Source organism: Scyliorhinus canicula, chromosome 3 (assembly GCF_902713615.1).
Source record: "Scyliorhinus canicula chromosome 3, sScyCan1.1, whole genome shotgun sequence".
In the NCBI taxonomy this organism is placed as follows: Eukaryota; Metazoa; Chordata; class Chondrichthyes; order Carcharhiniformes; family Scyliorhinidae; genus Scyliorhinus; species Scyliorhinus canicula.
In genome coordinates, this window is record NC_052148.1 from 177,130,523 (window position 1) to 177,152,845 (window position 22,323).

At 48.6% G+C, this 22,323-nt stretch overlaps 1 protein-coding gene across 5 annotated transcripts in view; it reads right to left on the reverse strand.

The window, feature by feature from the left end:
- bmp2k (BMP2 inducible kinase) overlaps positions 1 to 22,323 on the reverse strand; it is a 184,547-nt gene that overhangs the window by 21,519 nt on the left and 140,705 nt on the right. For all 5 annotated transcript variants that reach the window (XM_038791806.1, XM_038791805.1, XM_038791808.1 and 2 more), the window contains 4 exons: positions 11,590 to 11,669; positions 8,964 to 9,124; positions 5,332 to 5,489; positions 4,292 to 4,396 (listed from right to left, as the gene is read on the reverse strand). In XM_038791806.1, coding sequence (XP_038647734.1) covers positions 4,292 to 4,396; positions 5,332 to 5,489; positions 8,964 to 9,124; positions 11,590 to 11,669 — 504 coding nt within the window. The remainder of the gene's footprint in view (positions 1 to 4,291; positions 4,397 to 5,331; positions 5,490 to 8,963; positions 9,125 to 11,589; positions 11,670 to 22,323) is intronic.

Sequence of the window (22,323 nt, forward strand, 5' to 3'; positions counted from 1 at the left end):
CCTAACGTTCCAAGTGGCTCAGTATTACATGCTGTTTGACAACACACTTGTGGTGAAGACCCTTACAATATTTTGCTACATTAAAGGCACTATATTGCTGCTGAATTGATACAATGGAATAAAAATTATACAAACCACAAGAACAGGAAAAGTTAGAATTTATTTTCATAAAAGCGTTTCATACAAGAGACGTTGCTTGCATTGATTCTATGCTCCCCTAGAGGGTATGTGGTTATAGTCAGATTTTTACAGCACAGAAAGAGGCCTTTGGTCCATCGTGTCAGCGCCAGCTCTCAAGCTCATATCTATCTTAATTCCAATTTCCAGCACTTGGTCTATAACCTTGTATGCTATGATGTTTCAAGTTCTCATCTAAATGCTTCTTAAATGTTGAGAGTTCCTGCCCCTTCCACCCATTCAGTAGTGAGTTCCTCAAATCTCCTCTAAATCTCCTCCCCTTAGTTTGAATTTATGCCTCCTGGTTATTATCGCTGCTGATGCCCTCAGAACGGAATCAATTAGAAATCATGGAACCAACAAGAATTTGGTTTTGCTGGAAAAACCTTTGAAACAAATTACACCTTATAAGATATAACTGGAATTTTTTTTAAAAATGGTGTACCATGTTCATTACTACGAAATGACCTTCATGCCCATTAAAAGATGTCAATTTTTTAAAATTTGAAAGTTTAAGTAGAACATAGAACAGTACAGCACAGAACAGGCCCTTCGGCCTTCGATGTTGTGCCGAGCAATGATCACCCTACTCAAACCCACGTATCCGCCCTATACCCGTAACCCAACAACCCCCCCCCCCTTAACCTTACTTCTTTTTAGGACACTACGGGCAATTTAGCATGGTCAATCCACCTAACCCGCACATCTTTGGACCGTGGGAGGAAACCGGAGCACCCGGAGGAAACCCACGCACACACGGGGAGGACGTGCAGACTCCGCACAGACAGTGACCCAGCCGGGAACCGAACCTGGGACCCTGGAGCTGTGAAGCATTTATGCTAACCACCATGCTACCGTGCTGCCCTAAAGTACATGCTTTAGAAGTTTATTCTACCTTAAATCCTGTGTGTACATCCCAATCATTTATTTCGCTAATCCTGAGTGTACATTCCAATCATTTATTTCACTAACTGCAAAAGTTAAAACTAAAAAATAAAGATGTTCAGTGGTTATTTTCTGTTTTGCAGTCTATGGGAATACTTCAATATTACTGGATGCTTGTCCTGCATGATGGCAACAGCATTGTCAGACACCTGGAGATGCTCTTAGCTTAGTGTCAAATTCATACTGATGTCAGGAAAGGGGAAGTCCGCACCACAAAGTTCACGAGATCCTATTGGGCAGTTTTCTTAAGATCAGCAGTGGGCAATGTTGCTTTGCTGCTGATAAAAGGTATTTGGATAAATAGTGAAAAAATATATAAAATATATAAAATGATGTATAGGGAAAAAGCAAATTGATCAATTTTTCAGATTGGATTGGATTTGTTTATCGTCATGTATACCAAGGTACAGTGAAAAGTATTTTTCTGCTAACAGCTCAACAGATTATTAAGTACATGAAAAGAAAAGGAAATAAAAGGAAATACATAATAGGGCAACACAAGGTGCACAATGTAACTACATAACACCAGCATCGGGTGAAGCATACAGGGGTGTAGTGTCAATGAAGGTCATTTAGGAATCTGGTAACAGCTGGGGAAAAGCTGTTTTTGAGTCTGTTCGTGCGTGTTCTCAGACTTTAGTCTGAGGTCCCCACGCATCACCTCCATACTCCCAGAAAGGCTTGATCCACTGCAATTCACATACCGCCACAACCGGTCCACAGCATTCACCATCTCTCTGGCCCTACACTCATCCCTAGAGCATCTCGACAACAAGGACTCTTACACCAGACTCTTATTTATTGACTATAGCTCCGCCTTCAACACCATAATCCCAGCCAAGCTAGTTTCAAAGCTCCAAAACCTAGGACTTGGCTCCTCACTCTGCAACTGGATCCTCGACTTTCTAACCCACAGACCACAATCAATAAGAATAAACAACACCTTCTCCACATTAGTCCTCAATCCCAGGGCCCACAAGGCTATATACTTAGCCCCCTACCCTACTCCCTGTACACACACACAACTGTGTGGCAAAATTTGGTTCCATCTCCATCTACAAGTTTGCTGATGATATGGCCAAAGTGGTTCGGATCTCGAATAACGATGAATCAGAATACGAGAGGGAGATTGAGAACTAGTGGAGTGGTGCAGCAACAACAATCTATCCCAGCAAAAATAAAGAGCTGGTCATTGACTTCAGAAAGCAAAATACTGTACACACCCGTTAGCATCAACGGGGCAGAGGTGGAGATGGTTAGCAGTTTCAAATTCCATGGGGTACTGATCTCCAAAAGTCTGTCCTGGTCCACCCATGTCAACGCTACCACCAAGAAACCAAAACTTCGCCAATACTTCCTCAGGAAATTAGCTTTGTAGCCCGTTTTGTTTTTAGGCTTTGGCACAACCGCCAAGAGTCTGTAATGCTAGTCTGCGACTCTAGCTTGATCTGATATTCTCTCTTGGCATCTCGGATGGCTTTGCGGAGGTCGTACCTGGATTTCTTGTATAGGTCAGGGTCACCGGACTGGAATGCCTCAGACCGGTCTTTCAGTCGGGAGTCAATCTCACGATTGAGCCATGGTTTCCGGTTGGGGAACGTACGTACTGCTTTTTTTGGCACGCAGTCGTCCACACAAATGCTGATGAAGTCTGTGACGGTGGTGGCATACTCATTTAAGTTGGTCACTGAGTTCTTAAATATGGACTAGTCCACTGTCTCCAAGCAGTAACGTAGGAGCTCTTCCGTTTCCACGGACCAGCACTGCACAACCTTCTTAGCTGGATTCCCCCGCTCGAGTTTCTGCTTGTATGCTGGAAGAAGGAGCACTGTCTATGGTCTGATTTCCCAAAATGCGGGCGGGGTATGGAATGGTAGGCGCCCTTGGTTTTTGAGTAGCAGTGGTTAGAGTGTGGTCATCCTTGGTGAGATAGGAGATGGGCTGGTGGAATTCTGGCAGTACACTCTTGAGATTGGCCTTGTTGAAGTCCCCGGCCATGATGAACAAGGCCTCCGGGTGTTCTGTTTCGGAGTTGTTTATAACTGTGTACAGTTCGTCCAGCATCTTATTCACTTCCGCCTGGGGTGGGATGTAAACTGCTGTGATAATGGCTGAAGTGAACTCATGTGGATGATACCAAACTAGATTTGAGAGTGGAATTAGAGAAGACACATCAGAAATTAAAGAATGAGATGAACGGATACTTAAGTGGGTAGAATGGCAGATGAAATTTAATACAGACAAGTGCAAAATTGTAGATAAATGGTTAAGTATTCCCACCTCTACCACCCTTTCCAGAGGTGAGCTCCAGATTCTCACTGTCCTCTGGGTGAAAATGTTTTTCCCCAAATCCCTGCCCCTCACGGTAAATTTATGCCTCCTGGTTATTATTACGGCACTGCTGGCTCAGCACCGGACTTCGTTGCGCCTGTGTGTGGAGTTTGCACATTCTCCCAGTGCCTGCGTGGGTTTCCTCTGGGTACTCCGGTTTTCTCCCACAGTCAGAATATGTTCAGGTTCGAGGGATTTACCATGATCAGTTCCAAAGATGTGTCGGTTAGGTGGGGTTACGGGGATGAGGTGTGGAATTGCACGTAGGCAGGATGCTCTGTCAGAGGGTTGGTGCAGACTCGATGAGCCGAATGGCCTCCTTCTGCACTGCAGAGATTATATTTTAAAAAAGGTACGAGAAGCATTGAAATAATTACGGATGAAGTTGAAAAGGAGATATAGGAGTTGTAAAAGAATTGATGCTTACTATGACCAAATAATGCAAAACTACAACCAATAATGAAAATAGAATGAATATAGGGAATGCTAGAAATACTCTGTTCAGGCAGCATCTGTGGTCAGATACAAAAAGTTGATGTTTCCGATCGATGAGCTCTCATCAAAGGTCATCAACCTGAAACAGTAACTCTTTTTCTCTCTAACAGATGCTCTCTGGCCTGAGTATTTCCACTATTTTGTTTTTATTTCAGATTTCTAGCATGTTTGTATTAAAGCCAATAGATTGTTGAATTATAAAACTAAAGCAATATAATATTCTTATGATATATTGCAGCTCTGTATCAGTTACTCAGGGTATTTTAACTTGTCCAGTTGGAATAGTACCTGCATCTCTTGCCTCCCCACATACAGCCCTGACAAGGAAAAAATTGTATCTTACCACAGCAGAGTACTGAGGCGTTTGTTGCTGCTGATAATACGCAGGCTGTATCATTAATTGTTGCTGTTGTAATTGTTGAACTGATGGGTGCGAAGCCTGTGGATACTGTCAAAGGTTTGAAAATAACTTATGTATAGAGCTACAAGAGTCACCATCACTGCTTTTTACTGAAACCATAAATATAACAATAGACTCAGAAGCTTAAGTAAATATAATAAATCATGCTTAATGTAAGGCACAAAAAGTTGTCATATTAATCAGAAAATAAAAGCACACACATTTATGACCATATCTACTATGCATTAAGATCCCTCATGAAGCAGAAATTAAAAATATTTTACTAGGGAGATGTTCTTCACCAGCAGAGAAAATCAATATGCTCTTGAATTCATATGAATAATATAATTAAATCTTGAAAGCAATATCCAACCACTCATGCTCGAAAAAAGCAAGCTATCATCATGATATCCAAGTCTGATATGTTATTCATGGACTCCCCATGATCATAAAATTAACAGATTTCTCTAAAGCTAAACTTTAAAAGAAAAAACTTGCACGTTTACAAAGTAAACTGAAAGTTGTTACTTATGTTGTACAACATTTCTAATTGCTTAGTAATTAACAGAAATAATTGCAGGCCGCAGTACAATATAAGAGATAAGCATATGTGGCACAATAGAACAATGGGACACACATTCAGTTTATTTCCTCAGTAGTTAAAGAATAAAACATTTTTCCACTGTTTCTGGATGCAACCGTTTACTTACAAGTAAGAACATTTTTGAAGGGAGAATGAGTAAACCATCCAAAAAATATAGAAGTTATCAGGAAAATGCTTATTCAGAATGTAGAAATTTAACCTTTTCAGCATCAACTGTTACTTTCAAGATTGCACAAGTTAGATTGTTTGCTGTTTCCCAGTGTCCTGCAGTGGGATTTGGACTTCAAACGTGTGATGTGGCCTGGAAATTACCTCTGTAAATTCAAATTAAGCTAATCATTTAGAAAGTGATGTATTTAAATCCTTGATGACCACTAACCTTTTGTGCCTGATTATTAAGTATTTGTTGCTGTTGCAACTGCTGAAGTTGATGATGCTTCAAGTCTCCCTGTTGTATCTGCTGCAGGACTCTGTGCTGCTGTTGATTGGTCCCCTGAGCCGTATGAATTAAATGTTCATTTTCAGCTAGTGCAGCAACTGTGAAGACATACAAATTAATAGTAAGCCAACAAAAAATGAATGTGATAGATTTAGGTTTTGTCCGAAATGTGACAGATGATATGAAGAAATAACAATGAATTTCTACAAATATTTATTGCAAAATGACTCGATATACTCAGATTTTCAGGATATTTTCTACGATTTGCATGTGCCAAACTGATGAGAGATTTCACAAATCAACTACATAACAGTACATTTTGCCTTTGCATGAACTTGTTTTCAGTTAATCCTTTTTGTGACTATACTAGGGTCAGTTATTCAGAAACTAAGTTACAACAGAAAATTCAATACTTTATACATTTATGCAATTGGGCTTCACCATTATCAATAGTTAACATTTAAAGAATCTATAAAATAATGGGCTTGATTTAACTAACTGGGAACAAGGTCCCATAGCGAGTGCGTTTAGCTGCACATGGCTAGACAAAGTGACTCGCGTTGTACAAGGGGCCTCAGCAGTGAACACATGGCAGAGGCTGCACATAGCCCTGTTTTGTACACTGGGGAGCTCGGCTTCCCAGAACTCCCCAGTGTAGCGAGAGATCAGGACGCCATTTTTAAATGTTTTATTTCCCCCAAAGCAATCACCGAGGTGCAACCCCCCAGCCAGACTGCATTATGGGAGGGTCCTCGCACTCGCACCCCCCCCCAACTTGGCACCCCAGCCCGATTGCACATGTGCATAAAATGCCAGCTTGCCACCCTGGCAGTGCCCATGCCAACTGGAAATGACAGGGCAGTGCCAGGGTGCTCAGGTGGCACCAGCAGTGTCACCGGTTTGTGGGGACCAGTGCTGAATGGCGCTCCCCCGAGGTCTCCGAGGCAAAAGGGATGAATCCAAAAGCCTCAGGAAACGTGGGAATCTGCACAGTGAGGCTAGCTGTCACGCTCTAATAAGCAAATTTGTCCTCAATGGACAGAATTTATATCGCAGCATCTCGCATTGTGAGCCAGGTAGATCTGGGGAGCAAGGGTCTCCTGGCTTTTATCGGCCAAGCTGCAATCTGCTTTTCAGGCGCAGCGTGGCCTTTGGATCACACCTTGTATGTATGGTGGCTAATAGCTCAGACATGAATTTGTATAATTAATTTCAATAGAATTACTACGTGAGAACCTATGGGATTATCCAGGAGCGATTGCAACATGAAGCATTGTGTCTTTCCACAGCAAGAGATGTTGGCATAATAAACACACAGGGAGTCCCAAGACCAAATACCCTGTCCCACTCAGGTATGTCTCAGTTGTCTTGCTGCTCAGCAGCTTTTGGTTACACTGTTCAGAGAACCATACAGGGGACTGAAGAGGGAAGTAAAAAATAATTCAAGAGTATAGCAACAGAGATACCAACATCTGTCATTACCAAAATTCAGTATTGAATCTAACCAACTGAATCTGGGCGGCACAGTAGCATAGCGAATAGCACTGTCGCTTCACAGCTCCAGGGTCCCAGGTTCGATTCCTGGCTTGGGTCACTGTCTGTGTGGAGTCTGCATGTTCTCCTCATGTGTGTGTGGGTTTCCTCCGGGGTGCTCCAGTTTCCTCCCACAGTCCAAAGATGTGCAGGTTAGGTGGATTGGACATGATAAATTGTGTTTAGTGTCCAAAAGGGTTGGGTAAGGTGGGGGGAGGTGTTGGAGGTGTGGGCTCAAGTGGGGTGCTCTTTCCAGGTGTCGGTGCAGACCCGATGGGCGAAATGGCCTCCTTCTGCATTGTTGATTCTATGATAAACAACTGACTATTGCCATTTGGGAAAAATATATTGTTCTGCATCAAGGCTAAGATTATGCACGTACTAGAAAGAGCAGCACTGAATTTTGATAAACTGAAGGAAGCAGGCAGTATTAGATACATAATTTGATTTCTGGGTTGTGGGGAAGAAACCTTTCTCTGCCAGAAATATTTTGATTTTGGGAGAGTGGATCCCAGTGGATTAGGTTTTGTGAACTCGAGGTTTAGTAAAAACTGGACAAAGTACTGGGAGCATGCATCACTCATTTGCAGCTCTGAAAACTTGGCCCTTTTTGCTTCCCTGTTTATGAAGTTAAATCCTTTGATGTGAAAAGAAGCTCAGGTAACAGCGTACCTTGCCCCCAAAGTGCACAGCCATTTAATCATAATCCCATAGCAATTTTGGCAGAAGTCTACTGGAGAGGGGTCAGAGAACCAGATAAACCAGCCTGACGAGGAGTCACATGGAACTCGAAACGTGAACTTGGTTTCTCTCGCCGCAGATGCTGCCAGACCTGCTGAATTTTTCCATCATTTTCTGTTTTCATTTCAGATAAAGTTAAGTTCGAGCCTTAAATCAGGGTTAGGTATTTTATGACCACCCATTGCAGCCAATGGAGTGAACCAGTCATAGACCATTAATTTCACTGGCATGGCTAAATCCGGTCAGTGGGCGGGACTGGAACCCAGCGCATTCACAATGAGCTGTTGAGATGGGAAGCTCACCCACCGTACATGTGCCCATTTTGTAAGAGGCAGTGTCTCCCCATGTCATGAAGTCCAGCTTTCTCAACCCTCAATATGATCCAGAATAGGTCAGGTTAGATTAGGAGGTACCATAACTGCCTGGGTACAAATGGAGATCAGCTGGAGGCCCAGGAACATGGCAGGGTCAAGATTTAAAGGCTTATTACTTTTAAAATGGCCCCTTATAAAAGGGATTTAAGGGGTAGCTCTCCTTTTGACAGATGAATTTTCCAACTTCTTCAGTGTATAAGGATCTTCAATTGGCCTCTGACAGCCAGTTGCTATTGCAAGACACGTTAAAGAACCTCCCTTGCCTCCAAAAAAACCCAAGGTCACCAGCAGAGGTGCTGAGCAGGCACATGCAGAAACTCAGAACGTACTCCCATATAATTTTCAGAACTCATGTCAATTTACCATATTTATGGCCAACTTCATTTGCTAAATATCATTAATTTAATAGTCTAATTTACAGATATGCCATATTGCATTCCTAGACACGAGGAGTCACTGGATTTAAACCGCAAGATAAATTTCCTTGGAAAAGAGTCTTTCCTCCAAGAACGTATATCATACATCGTCACCAGAGCACCAAAATAAAAAAACATATTATGTGCTGAGGCACTGGATACAAAATGTTCACAAACAAAAAAAATCCATGTTGCTTCCAATTATGAGTGTCACAAAATTAGTTAAAATTGGAATATAGGGGCAGCATGGTGGCGCAGTGGGTTAGCCCTGCTGCCTCACGGCGCTGAGGTCCCAGGTTCGATCCCGGCTCTGGGTCACTGTCCGTGTGGAGTTTGCACATTCACCCCGTGTTTGCGTGGGTTTCGCCCCCACAACCCAAAAAGATGTGCAAGGTAGGTGGATTGAACATGCTAAATTGCCCCTTAATTGGAAAAAAAATGAATTGGGTACTCTAAATTTACAAAAAAAATAAAATTGGAATCTAGATTTTAAAATATGATAAACTACCTTTGTGTCCACGATTTCCACAGCCACTTGAGATTACCCTTTTCACTGGAGTTACTGTGTTCTGAATTGGTAAAACACTTGTGTTTACAGAACTAGTGTTGGCTTTCGGTCTTCTCCTTGGAGCTATTGATGTCTCAGTTGGTCCTACTGCCTCATTTAGCCTGTGGAAATGAACATTGTGGATATAAATAAGCTTCTATTAATCAAAAGTTAAGAACTAAAGACTGTTGTTAAGAAATGTTTCTTCTCTGTAATGTTTTGAAAACCAAGACAATCATAGTTTTCAAAACGGGACTTCTGGTGATGGCGGGTGGGAGGCAACCGCACACTGGAGGGCTGCCGCTTGGGAATAGAAATTTTGGCGTTTTAACGCCCGGTCCCAGGAACAACGGAGGCTGAAAAAGCTGTAAGAAGGCACAGGGAGGAGAAATGTCCAAGCTTGGGAACAAAACGGCCGTGAAAAAGAGGGTTAATGAAAGTCTGCCGGTGAGTGGAAAAGTCAGTGCAGGAACTGAAAGGAAAACAGAGGCTGGAGCACCAGGGGAGGCCGCATTGCTCACAGCAGAAGAAATGACCAAAGTGATGGTTGTGGAACTTGAAAAACTGTTCACAAAGCACATGGAAGTGAAGAAGAAGGAGATGGGGGCGGTATTGAAAGTTCTGGTGGAGGAGGCGATTGCCCCAGTAGGGCGGCGGTATCAAGCGCAGCGGCGGAGGTGCGGGAGACACTGAAGGAAGTGAAAGAGGTATTATCACAGCAGTGATCAACTCACCTCGATGGGGAAGGAGTTGCGGAAGATGACAAAGACCAACAAGGATCTGCGAGCCAAATGGAAGACCTGGAAAACAGATCCAGGCAGCAGAATCTGAGGATCGTGGGTCTGCTCGAAGGGATGGAAGGCCCGAGGCCGACGGAGTATTTTGCAACGATGTTGGCAGAGCTATTGGGGGAGGGGGACGATCCCTCTCGATACAAACTTAATCAGGCTCATCGGTCGTGGAGGCCTATACCAGAGGTCAGTGAGCCAACAAGAGTAGTAACTGTGTGTTTCCGTAGGCACAGCGTGAAGGAGAAGGTCCTGTGCTGGGCAAAGCAGAAGCGGGTGGTGCAGTGGGCTGGAGCTGGTATACACATATGCCAGGACTTTACAGTGGAGCTGACGAGAATGCGGGCTGCCTTCAGTCGGGTGAAGAAGGCACTGTACATCAGCAAGGTGCAATGCTGCATGGTATATCCAGCTAAGTTGAGGGTGACCAACAAATCCAAGGAATTTTATTTTGGGACGGCGGAAGAGTTTGCGAAGGCAGAGTTGAGAATTGGGAGTGAGCGTGTCGTGTACCGATGTAGCCTCATGTAACTTTATTTTTTCACTGCATGTTGGTGTATGTACTAAATGAGTCGACGCTGTATATTTGGACAATGGAAGAGTTGGAACTTTCATTTGCAATGATAGTTCTGTGGGGCTTGGGTGTGTATGCGGGGGTTGTGTGCTAAAGGGGATTTCTTGCTTTTCCTGGGACCGGGCAAGGGGGAAGGAGACCCGGGCGGGGGCCTCCACGCTGGCCGGTTTAAGCCGGCCAGAGAACAGGAGTGAGGTGGGGGGAGGGGCTGAGGCCATCAGAGCCTGGTAGAACAGGTTTTGGTGAGTCTCGCCAGGGTGAAAAGTTGGGGGAAGGAACAGAGGTTGGGGGAGGGGTTTACAAGAGGAAGTGGAGGAGGAGGAGTCTGGGAGGAGGAGGGTGTCTACAATTCATGGGTGCCAATCACGGCGGGGAGGGGGGGGGAGGAGGAGCACGGGGGGGGGGGGAGCACGGGGGCGGGGACAAATAGGGAAGTTCAGTCTGGGGGCGGGGAGGGGTTGTGCTGCCCTGCGATTGGCAAAGGGCAGACCCTGAAGAGTGACCGGCCCACCTTAACCACTTGAGGTTAACAATCAAGCTTCTGGGTCCCACCCTGATATCCATGACAAACAAATGAATTCCAGGATAGGCAGGAAGGATCCCCTCCCCCACACAGCTCCCGCAGGAAATAAGCCCACCAGAGCAAGTTAAATTCATCCCAACATCTTAAGCACAGCTACCGTTTCTAGCATTCTAATCTTGTATCCAAACACACACACTCACTCTTTTCAGCTTAGCTACCCCTTGAATTTCACTTTACTGTTAGGAGTCCTTCAGTTAAACACAAAACTCATAACCAGCACACAGCACTTCAAATGAACTCTGATAAAAAGAGATGTTTTGTGGTTCTGCAGCAAGATTATCTAAACACCAATAAAATAGCTTGAAACTGAACCGCACCTACAATCTCCTCACCATTTTGAACTTTTGACTGCTTTTCTATTATTGATCTCCAAACAACGTTCACAATTATTTAGTACAAGCCAACCCCCTGCCACTGCATTACCATAAAAGGACTGCATTACCATAAAAGCTTCATATTTTCAAACTGCAAAGATGGACAAAAGTTATATACAATCAGGACATCATAACTATCATCTGTAGTGCAACTAAGAGATTTAATGTATCCACATTGCCACATCTTATCTTATATGTGGATCTGATTAAGCTGTTAGAAATGCTGATGAGATCAAGATCTTTTCAGTTGTTGGTATACCTAAATTACCTTGCTTTTGTTTGACTCTTCTTGGCAGCTGCCTCACTGGCGGTCATGGGTTCAGGAAGTACTGTTGGGATAGGAACATTCTACAAGAGAATTGCAGAACACAGTTTTTAAATAATGAAACTTTTGTTACAAGTCAAAGTACTTTTGAGCAGTGGCAGGTAATGTGACATTCTGTCTGTGATATTGTAAATCATGAGTGAAAACACATGGGCAGTTGGAGGTGCCTATTGCTAAGAGTAAGGAATTTATTGAGGTAGAAAACAAAATGGAGATCATGTATATTTATTCTTTTAGTAGGATGTGGCTAATGGTATCACCCAAGGACCTGCATGGGGATCTCAGCTTTTTACTATATTTACCACCAACTGAGATGAAGAACCGCATATCCAAGTTTGTTGATGACACCAAGTTAGGTGGCAGAGTATTTTGTGTAGGTGAGGGAAGGACGTTACAGTTTTGCTGACTTATTTAATGTATCAATTGCAACAGATGGAGTTTGGTATTTAGGGGGGGGAAGGGGGGGGCGGGGGAAGAAGAGAAAAAAAGAGGAGAAGAGAGGAGTGTGGAGGCATCCATTTCGGCTCCAAGAAAGGTAGATCAGAATAGCTTCTAAATGGCGAGAGGCTAGGAAAAGTGGAGGAACAGAGATTTAGGAAGGCATAAAAAAGTTAAAAGGAGTTGCGGCTATGCGGAGCTAAGTCGCACGTTCGGCAGCTCCCGCTACATAAGGACTTTTGGGCCTATTTGAGGGCCCCAAACGGCGCTGTCTCGACAAATCCCGGTGGGGGAAGGTGTCTGGAGGATCATTCCCCGCAATTTATGGTGCTCACCCGGAGTGGGGCAAAGGAAAAGGCTGCAGCAGCTCCCCAAGAAAAGCGGGGGAAGGAGGACAAAATGGCAGCCGGCGGAACACCCGAGGACTGGTGGAAGTGGGCGCAGGAACAGCAAGCTTCTCTTCTGCGCAGTTTTGCGGAGCTGAAGGCTGAGTTGCTGGACTCCCTGAATGCGACTACCAACAGGCTGCTTGAGACCCAGGCGGCCCAGGAGGTGTCCATTCGGGAGTTGCAGCAGCAGGCCGCTGAGCGGGAGGAGGAGGCCGTGGTCCTCGTGGGGAAAGTGGAGTTGCACGAGGCACTTCACAAAAAGTGGCAAGACCGCTTGGAGGAGCTGGACGTTCGCATGAGGCGAAAGAATTTGAGGATCCTGGGCCTGGCGGAGGGACTGGAGGGGTCGGATCTTCCGTCTTATGTGACCACGATGTTGAGCTCGTTGATGGGAGCGGGGTCCTTCCATTTGCCCCTGGAGCTTGAGGGAGCCCACAGAGTGCTGGCCAGGAGGCCCAAGACAAATGAACCCCCGCGCGCGGTGCTGGTGCGGTTCCATCGATTCAGCGACCGGGAGTGTGTGCTGCGCTGGGCCAAGAGAGGAGCAGCAAGTGGGAGAATTCGGTAGTGCGAATCTACCAGGACTGGAGTGCGGAGGTGGCTAAGCGGCGGGCCGGGTTCAACCGGACGAAGGCAGTGCTGCATGCCAGGCAGGTAAAATTTGGAATGCTGCAGCCTGCGCATCTGTGGGTGACATATAAGGACCGGCACCACTACTTCAAGTCCCCGGAGGAGGCGTGGGCCTTTGTACAGGCGGAGAAGCTGGACTCGAACTAGGGTCTGGGGGCACACTATGGCCGTTGCTGTTTTCGCTGTTGCTGTTTTACAATTTTGACATGTGTTTTTTATGCTGGGTTTTTTTTCTGCTCTGTTTCCGGGTGGGTCTGTCTGTTGGGTATGGTTGTGGGTTATGTGGGGAATGTTGGGGGTTTGTGTTTTTATGTTCCCTTCTGTACGGGGCTGGAGGTTGGGGTGAAACTGGATTTTGGGGAGCTGCGTCAGAAGGGTGGGGTGTGGCAGTATGAAAGCGCGGGCTTTCCTCTGGTTGTCCGCGCTGCGGGGCAGGGGGGGTATAGCTGGCGGTGGGGGCATGGCCTCTACAGGTTTTCTTTCCCCCGCTGAAGCGGTGCCAAGGAGGTGTGGCAAGAGGGGGATGACCCCATGCCGGGAGGGGATGGGTTTTGGCGGGAGCTGCCGGGGTCAGCAGAAGTCAGCTGACTCACGGAAGTACCATGGAGGGTGTGTCGCGGCTTGGAGGGGTCCTAGCCTTGGGGGGGGGGGGGGGGGGGGGGGGGGGGGGATACCGGGTTGCTGCTGGAATGGCCAGTAATGAGCTGGTGTGGGCCGGGGGGGTAGAGGAGAGGCGTTATCGCCATGGCGAACAGGTCGGGCGGGGCGTGCTGGCCTAGGGCGAGCAGTCGATAAGGTATGGCTAGCTGGCGGGGGAGGAGGGGTGGGTTGCCCTCTGATCCGGCTGATCTCCTGGAACGTGAGGGGGCTGAATGGGCCGGTTAAGAGAACTAGGGTATTTTCTCATCTGAAAGGGCTGAAGGCGGACGTGGCTATGCTCCAGGAGACCCACTTGAAGGTGGCGGACCGGGTTCGTCTGAGGAAGGGGTGGGTAGGGCAGGTTTTTCACTCAGGATTAAACGCGAAGAACCGGGGGGTGGCGATTCTGGTGGGGAAGACGGTAGCGTTCCAGGCGGCTGAGGTGGTGTCGGACAAGGAGGGCAGATATATTATGGTGAAGGGTAGGCTGCAGGGAGAGAAGGTGGTGCTGGTTAATGTATATGCCCCGAATTGGGATGATGCTGGCTTCATGAGGCGCATGTTGGGCCGCATTCCGGACCTGGAGGCAGGGGGCCTGATCATGGGGGGGAGACTTTAACACAGTGCTGGATCCCCCACTGGACCGGTTCAGTTCAAGGACGGGTAGGAGACCGGCGGCGGCCAAAGTGCTGAGGGTGTTTATGGACCAGATGGGAGGGGTGGATCCCTGGAGGTTTGGGAGGCCGAGGGAGTATTCCTTTTTCTCTCATGTCCATAGGGTTTATTCCCGAATAGATTTTTTCGTCCTGAGCAGGGGATTGATCCCGAAGGTGCAGGATGCCGCGTATTCGGCCATAGCAATTTCAGACCATGCTCCGCACTGGGGTGATCTGGAGATGGGGGAGGCGCGGGACCAGCGCCCGCTATGGCGCCTGGATGTGGGGATGCTGGCTGATGGGGAGGTGTGTAGGAGGGTCCAGGGAAGTATTGAGGGGTATCTTGATACCAACGACATGGGGGAGGTCCGGCTGGGGATGGTCTGGGAGGGTCTGAAGGCAGTGATCCGGGGGGAGCTGATCTCCATGCGGGCCCATAGGGAAAAGAGGGAGAGGAAGGAGAGGGAGAGACTGGTGGGGGAGCTCCTGGATGTGGATAGGAGGTACGCGGCGGCACCGGAGGAGGGGTTGCTGGGGGAACGGCGTAGTTTGCAGGCCAAGTTCGACTTGTTGACCACCAGAAAGGCGGAGACACAGTGGAGGTGGGCACAGGGCGCGGTATACGAGTATGGGGAGAAGGCAAGCAGGATGTTGGCGCATCAGCTCTGTAGGCGAGATGCGGCTAGGGAAATTGGTGGAGTGACGGATAAGGGTAGGAATGTAGTGCAGAAGGGGGCAGAGGTAAATGGGGTCTTTAGGGACTTCTGCGAGAAACTGTACCGGTCGGAGCCTCCGATGGGATGGTGGTGGGGGGGGGGGGGTGTGGAGAGCTTCATGAACAGGCTATGTTTCCCAAATGTTCAAGAGGAGCTGGTAGAGAGGCTGGGTGCGCCGATAGAGTTGGAGGAGCTAGTCAGGGGGATTGGTCAAATGCAGTCAGGTAAGGCGCCGGGGCCGGATGGGTTCCCGGTGGAATTTTATAAGAAGTATGCGGATCTGGTGGGCCCCCTGTTGATGCGAGCCTTCAATGAGGCATGGGAGGAGGGGGGGCTTTGCCCCCGACAATGTTGCGGGCGCTGATCTCTCTGATCCTGAAGCGGGATAAGGACCCCTTGCAGTGTGGATCATACAGGCCTATCTCGCTCCTCAATGATGACGCTAAGTTGCTGGCGAAGATCCTGGCCACCAGGATAGAGGACTGTGTGCCCGGGGTGATACACGAGGATCAGACAGGATTTGTCAAGGGACGGCAGCTCAACACAAATGTGCGAAGATTGCTAAATGTTATTTTGATGCCGGCGGTGGAGGGGGAGGCGGAGATAGTGGTGGCGCTGGATGCAGAGAAAGCGTTTGATAGAGTTGAGTGGGGGTACCTGTGGGAGGTGCTGGAGCGGTTCGGATTCGGGGAGGGATTCATCAAATGGGCGAGGCTGATCTACGCGGCTCCGATGGCGAGTGTAGTTACCAATGGAAGGAGATCGGAGTACTTTAGGCTCTACCGTGGGACCAGGCAGGGGTGCCCCCTGTCCCCCTTGCTCTTTGCATTGGCGATTGAACCTCTGGCTATGGCGTTGAGGGAGTCAGGGAGGTGGAGGGGTCTGGTGCGGGGTCGGGGGGGGGGGGAGAACATCGGGTATCGCTGTATGCGGACGACCTGCTGTTGTTATGTGGCTGACCCGGAAGGGGGAATGCCGGGGGTGATGGAGCTGTTAGCGGATTTTGGGGGCTTCTTGGGCTATAAGTTAAATTTAGGCAAGAGTGAGGTATTTGTAGTACACCCGGGTGATCAGGAGGGGGGAATTGGGAGGCTCCCGTTTAAGAGGGCACCTTCTGTCTGCAGCTTGCCAAGAACCATCAGGCAATGGGCGTGAGTGCCTAAGCCCCAACCCTTGATGCCAATGAGGAGTCCAAAGAAGGGTTCAACTCCACTCTGCACACCATACTATCCAACACTCCTAAAAGGTAGGATAATTCTCCTTAGGGACTTCAACACCAGGGTTGGAACGGACTTCTAACTCTGGAAAGGATCCATTGGAGAGGCAGGAATGTGCTGAACACCAGCTTATGATCACAAGCACACAGTCCCTCTAAGACGATGTTAAAGAGTTTCCTGGAGACAATCGTGATCAAAGCACTGGCCTAGGATCGATTTAGTCATTGTCCGATCCAGGGACAAAAAGGATGCCCTCATCACCAAAGTGATGACCAGTAAAGATGACTGCTGGACAGATTACCAGCTCATCCGTTCTATGTTCATCAAACTCCACCAGAAACAGCGGAAGATGAAGATGAAGATGAAGAGACAGCTCAGAAAACAGATCAACGTCGAGCGGCTTCAAGAGGCCAACATGCTAGCGGAATTCTAAAACTGTCTTCTTCAAAATCTCCCAGTGTCCATTCTAATGGAGGAGGAGGAAAACTGGAAAGAGCTGAAGGCAGCCATCAGCTCAAGCTATGAAGAAACCAGCGGCTACAAGACCAGAAAACACCAAGACTGATTTGACAAGAATGACTACACTATCCAAGATCTCAACAAGAGGAGAATTAGGGAAATCAAGAACCAGTGATTTTAGGCCAATATCCTAGGCCTAAAACCGGTGCAGAGTAAGAACGGAACACCCGAGACACAGAGAACGCATCAGCCTTCGATGGAGTGAACAATTCAACAAATTCCTAAACCATAACACAATCATAGATGAGGACATGTTTGAGGAAATCCCCCAACTCCCCATAAATGACTATCTTGGACTCTTACCAAGCGTGGATGAAGTCAGGGTGGCACGGTGGCGTAGTGGTTAGCACTGCTGCCTCACGGTACCGAGGACCCGGGTTCGGTCCCGGCCATCACTGTCCATGTGGAGTTTGCACGTTCTCCCTGTGTCTGCATGGGTTTCACCCACTCAACCCAAAGGTAATAATAATAATAATCTTTGCTAGTGTCACACGTAGGCTTACGTTAACACTGCAATGAAGTTATTGTGAAAATCCCCTAGTCGCCACACTCCGGTGCCTGTTTGGATTCACTGAGGGAGAATTCAGAATGCACAATTCACTTAATAAGCACGTCTTTCGGGACTTGCGGAAGGAAACCGGAGCACCCCGAGGAAACCCACACAGACACGGGGAGAACGTGCAGACTCCGCACAGACAGTGACCCAAGCCAGGGATCAAACCCGGGTCCCTGTGCTGTGAAGCAACAGTGGTAACCACTATGCTGCCCTGTGCAAGGTAGGTGGATTCACCATGCTAAATTGCCCCTTAATAGAAAAGGAAACAATAAAAAACAAAGCGTGGGTGAAGTCGAATAAGCTCATGAACAATGAAAAACCGCAAGTCTTGTCAAGAGGAAAAAGGAAGCGTATGTAAGGATGAGAAAACAAGGTTCAGTTGGGTCGCTTGAGGGTTACAAGGTAGCAAGGAATGATCTTAAAAAAAGGGCTTAGGAGAGCTAGGAGGGGGCATGAGAAGTCCTTGGTGGGTCAGATCAAGGAAAACCCCAAGGCTTTTTCCTCTTATGTGAGAAATAAAAGAAAAACCAGGATGAGGTTAGGGCCGGTCAAGGACAGTAATGGGAACTTGTGCATAGAGTCAGAAGAAATAGGAGGTGTTGAATGAATACTTTTCTTCAGTGTTCACCAAGGAGAGGGGCCATGTTTTTGAGGATGAGTGCTTGATACAGGCGGGTAGGCTGGAGGAGGTAGATGTTCTGAGGAAGGATGTATTAGCAATTTTGAAAATCCTTAGGGTCGACAAGTCTCCTGGGCCAGATGGGATATGTCCAAGAATTCTTTGGGAGGCAAGGGATGAGATTGCAGAGGCTTTGATCTTTGGGTTCTCACTGTCCACGGGGATAGTGCCAGAGGACTGGAGATTGGCAAATGTTGTTCCTCTGTTCAAGAAAGGGAATAGGAATGATCCTGGTAATTATAGGCCGGTTAGTCTTACTTCGGTGGTCGGTAAGTTAATGGAAAAGGTATTGAAGGATAGGATTTATGACCATTTGGAAAGATGCAGCTTAATCCGGGATAGTCAACACGGATTCGTGAAGGGTAAGTTTTGCCTCACAAATTTGATTGAATTCTTTGAGGAGGTAACTAAGTGTGTAGATGAAGGTAGAGCAGTTGATGTCGTATACATGGATTTTAGTAAGGCGTTTGATAAGGTTCCCCATGGTCGGCTCATAAAGTAAGGAAGGAGGTGTGGGATAGAGTGAAATTTGGCCAATTGGATAAGTAACTGGCTATCACATAGAAGACAGAGGGTGCTGGTGGATGGAAAATTTTCAGACTGGAGACCAGTTACCAGTGGTGTACCACAGGGATCAGTGCTAGGTCCTCTGCTATTTGTGATTTTTATCAATGACTTGGAGGAGGGGGCTGAAGGGTGGGTCAGTAAATTTGCTGATGACACCAAGATTGGTGGAGTAGTGGATGAGGTGGAGGGCTGTTCTCGGCTACAAAGAGACACTGATAGGATGCAGAGCTGGACTGAAAAATGGCAGATGGAGTTTAACGCTGATAAGTGCGAGGTGATTCATTTTGGTAGAAAAAATTTGAATGCGGATTACAGGGTTAACGGCAGGGTTCTGAGGAATGTGGAGGAACAGAGAGATCTTGGGGGTTCATGTCCACAGATCTCTGAAGGTTGCCACTCAAGTGGATAGAGCCATGAAGAAGGCGTAAAGAAGTGTGTTTGCATTTATTAACAGGGGACTTGCGTTTAAGAGCCACGGGGTTATGCTGCAACTGTACAAGACCTTGGTTAGACCACATTTGGAGTATCGTGTGCAGTTCTGGTCACCTCACTATGGGAAGGATGTGGAAGCATTGGAAAGGGTGCAAAGAAGATTTATTAGGATGCTGCCTGGTTTGCAGGATAGGTCTTATGAGGAAAGGTCGAGGGAGCTAGGGCTTTTCTCTTTAGAGCAGAGGATGAGAGGCAACTTAATAGAGGTTTATAGGGGGCGGTGTATGAATACGGGGAGAAGGCGAGCAGGATGCTGGCACACCAGCTCCGAAAGCGGGACGCGGCCAGGGAGATTGGGGGAGTGACGGATAAGGCTGGGAAGGTGGTGTGGAGGGGAGTAGATGTTAATGGGGTCTTTAGAGACTTCTATGGGGAACTGTACCGGTCGGAGCCCCCTGTGGAGGGGGGGGAATGGGGCGCTTCTTGGACAAGCTGCGATTCCCGAGGGTGGAGGAGGAGCAGGTGGAGGGACTGGGGGCGCCGATCGAGCTGGAGGAGGTGGTCCAAGTGATAGGGAGCATGCAGTCGGGGAAGGCGCCGGGGCCGGACGGGTTTCCGGCGGAATTGTATAAAAGGTATTTGGACCTGTTGGGCCCCCTGTTGGTCCGGACCTTTAACGAGGCAAGGGAGGGGGGGGGCTTTGCCCCCAACTATGTCATGGGCGCTGATTTCCTTGATCCTGAAGCGGGACAAGGACCCTCTGCAGTGCGGGTCATATAGGCCGATTTCGCTGCTGAACGCTGACGCTAAGCTGCTGGCAAAGATCCTGGCCACTAGAATAGAGGATTGCGTGCCCGGGGTCATTCATGAGGACCAGACGGGGTTTGTGAAGGGAAGGCAGTTGAATACGAACGTGCGAAGGCTCCTCAATGTCATTATGATGCCGGCCATGGAAGGGGAGGCGGAGATAGTGGTGGCATTGGATGCGGAGAAGGCCTTTGATAGGGTTGAGTGGGAGTATTTGTGGGAGGTGTTGGAGAGGTTTGGGTTTGGGGAGGGGTTTATCCGGTGGGTGAGGCTGCTCTACGAGGCCCCGATGGCGAGTGTAGCCACAAATAGGAGGAGGTCGGAGTACTTTCGGCTGTACCGGGGGACGAGACAAGGGTGCCCCCTGTCCCCCTTGCTCTTCGCGTTGGCGATTGAGCCCCTGGCCATGGCATTGAGGGAGTCAGGGGACTGGAGGGGCCTGGTGCAGAGTGGGGAGGAGCATCGAGTGTCCCTGTATGCGGACGACCTGTTGCTGTATGTGGCGGACCCGGTGGGGGGGGATGCCGGAGGTGATGAGGATTCTTAGTGAATTCGGGGGTTTCTCGGGGTATAAGTTGAACCTGGGCAAGAGTGAGTTGTTTGTGGTGCATCCGGGGGATCAAGAAGAGGGGATTGGTAGGCTCCCACTGAAGCAGCAACGGAAGAGCTTCAGGTACCTAGGGGTCCAGGTGGCTGGGAGCTGGGGGGCAATGCACAAGCTCAACCTCACAAGGTTGGTGGAGCAGATGGAGGAGGAGTTTAAGAGGTGGGATATGTTACCGCTGTCACTGGCGGGGAGGGTGCAGTCCGTTAAGATGACGGTGCTCCCGAGGTTTTTGTTCCTGTTCCAGTGCCTCCCCATCCTTATCCCGAAGGCCTTCTTTAGGAGGGTCAACAGGAGTATCACGGGATTTGTGTGGGCACATGGGACTTCGAGGGTGAGAAGAGTGTTCCTGGAACGAGGCAGGGATATGGGGGGGCTGGCGTTGCCCAACCTCTGTGGGTACTATTGGGCTGCCAATGCAGCGATGGTGCGTAAGTGGGTAATGGACGAGGAAGGGGAAGCATGGAAGAGGATGGAGGCGGCGTCATGTGTGGGCACGAGCCTGGAGGCGCTGGTAACGGCGCCGTTGCCACTCCCTCCAACGAGGTATACCACGAGCCCGGTGGTGGCGGCTACCCTCAAAATTTGGGGGCAATGGAGACGACATAGGGGAGAAGTGGGGGGCTTGATGGAGGCCCCGATACGGGGGAACCATCGGTTTGTCCCAGGGAGCATTGATGGCGGATTCCTGGGCTGGCACAGGGCAGGGGTTAGGAGGTTGAGGGACCTGTTTGTGGAGGGGAGGTTCGCGAGCTTGGGGGAGTTAGAGGGGACGTTTGGGCTCCCCCCGGGGAACATGTTTAGGTACATGCAGGTGAGGGCGTTTGCCAGGCAGCAGGTGGAGGGGTTCCCCTTGCTGCCCCCACGAGGGGTGCGGGATTGGTTGCTCTCGGGGGGGTGGGCTGGAGGTGGGAGGATTTCGGACATATACCGGGTGATGCAGGAGGTTGACAAGGCCTCGGTGGAGGAACTGAAGGGTAAATGGGAAGAGGAGCTGGGTGAGGAGATTGAGGGGGGGGACGTGGGTGGATGCCCTGGAGAGAGTGAATTCCTCCTCTTCCTGTGCGAGGCTTCGCCTCATACAGTTCAAGGTGCTGCATAGTAGGGCCCACATGACTGGGACGAGGATGAGTAGGTTTTTCGGGGGCGAGGACAAGTGTGCTACGTGCTCGGGGAGCCCAGCGAACCACGCCCATATGTTTTGGGCGTGCCCAGCGCTGGGGGAGTTTTGGAAGGGGGTAGCAAGGACGGTATCGAGGGTGGTGGGATCCAGGTTCAAGCCAGGCTGGGGACTCGCAATGTTTGGGGTTGCAGTGGAGCCGGGAGTGCAGGAGGCGAAAGAGGCCGGTGTTCTGGCCTTTGCGTCCCTAGTAGCCCGGCGGAGGATTATTCTTCAGTGGAAGGATGCGAGGCCCCCAAGCGTGGAGGCCTGGATCAATGATATGGCGGGGTTCATTAAATTGGAGAAGGTGAAATTTGCCCTGAGGGGATCAGTACAAGGGTTCTTTAGGCAGTAGCTGTTACAAGGGGGCATAACTATCAGATTCAGGGTGGGAGATATAGGAGGGATATCCGAGGTAGGTTCTTTACTCAGAGAGTGGTTAGGGTGTGGAATGGACTGCCTGCTGGGATAGTGGAGTCGGACACTTTAGAAACTTTCAAGCGGTTATTGGATAAGACACATGGAGCACACCAGAATGACAGGGAGTGGGATAGCTTGATCTTGGTTTTGGACAATGACCCGGCACAACATAGAGGGCCGAAGGGCCTGTTGTGTGCTGTACTGTTCTACATTCTATGTTCTAGGAGTTCAAGAATTCAAGCGGAG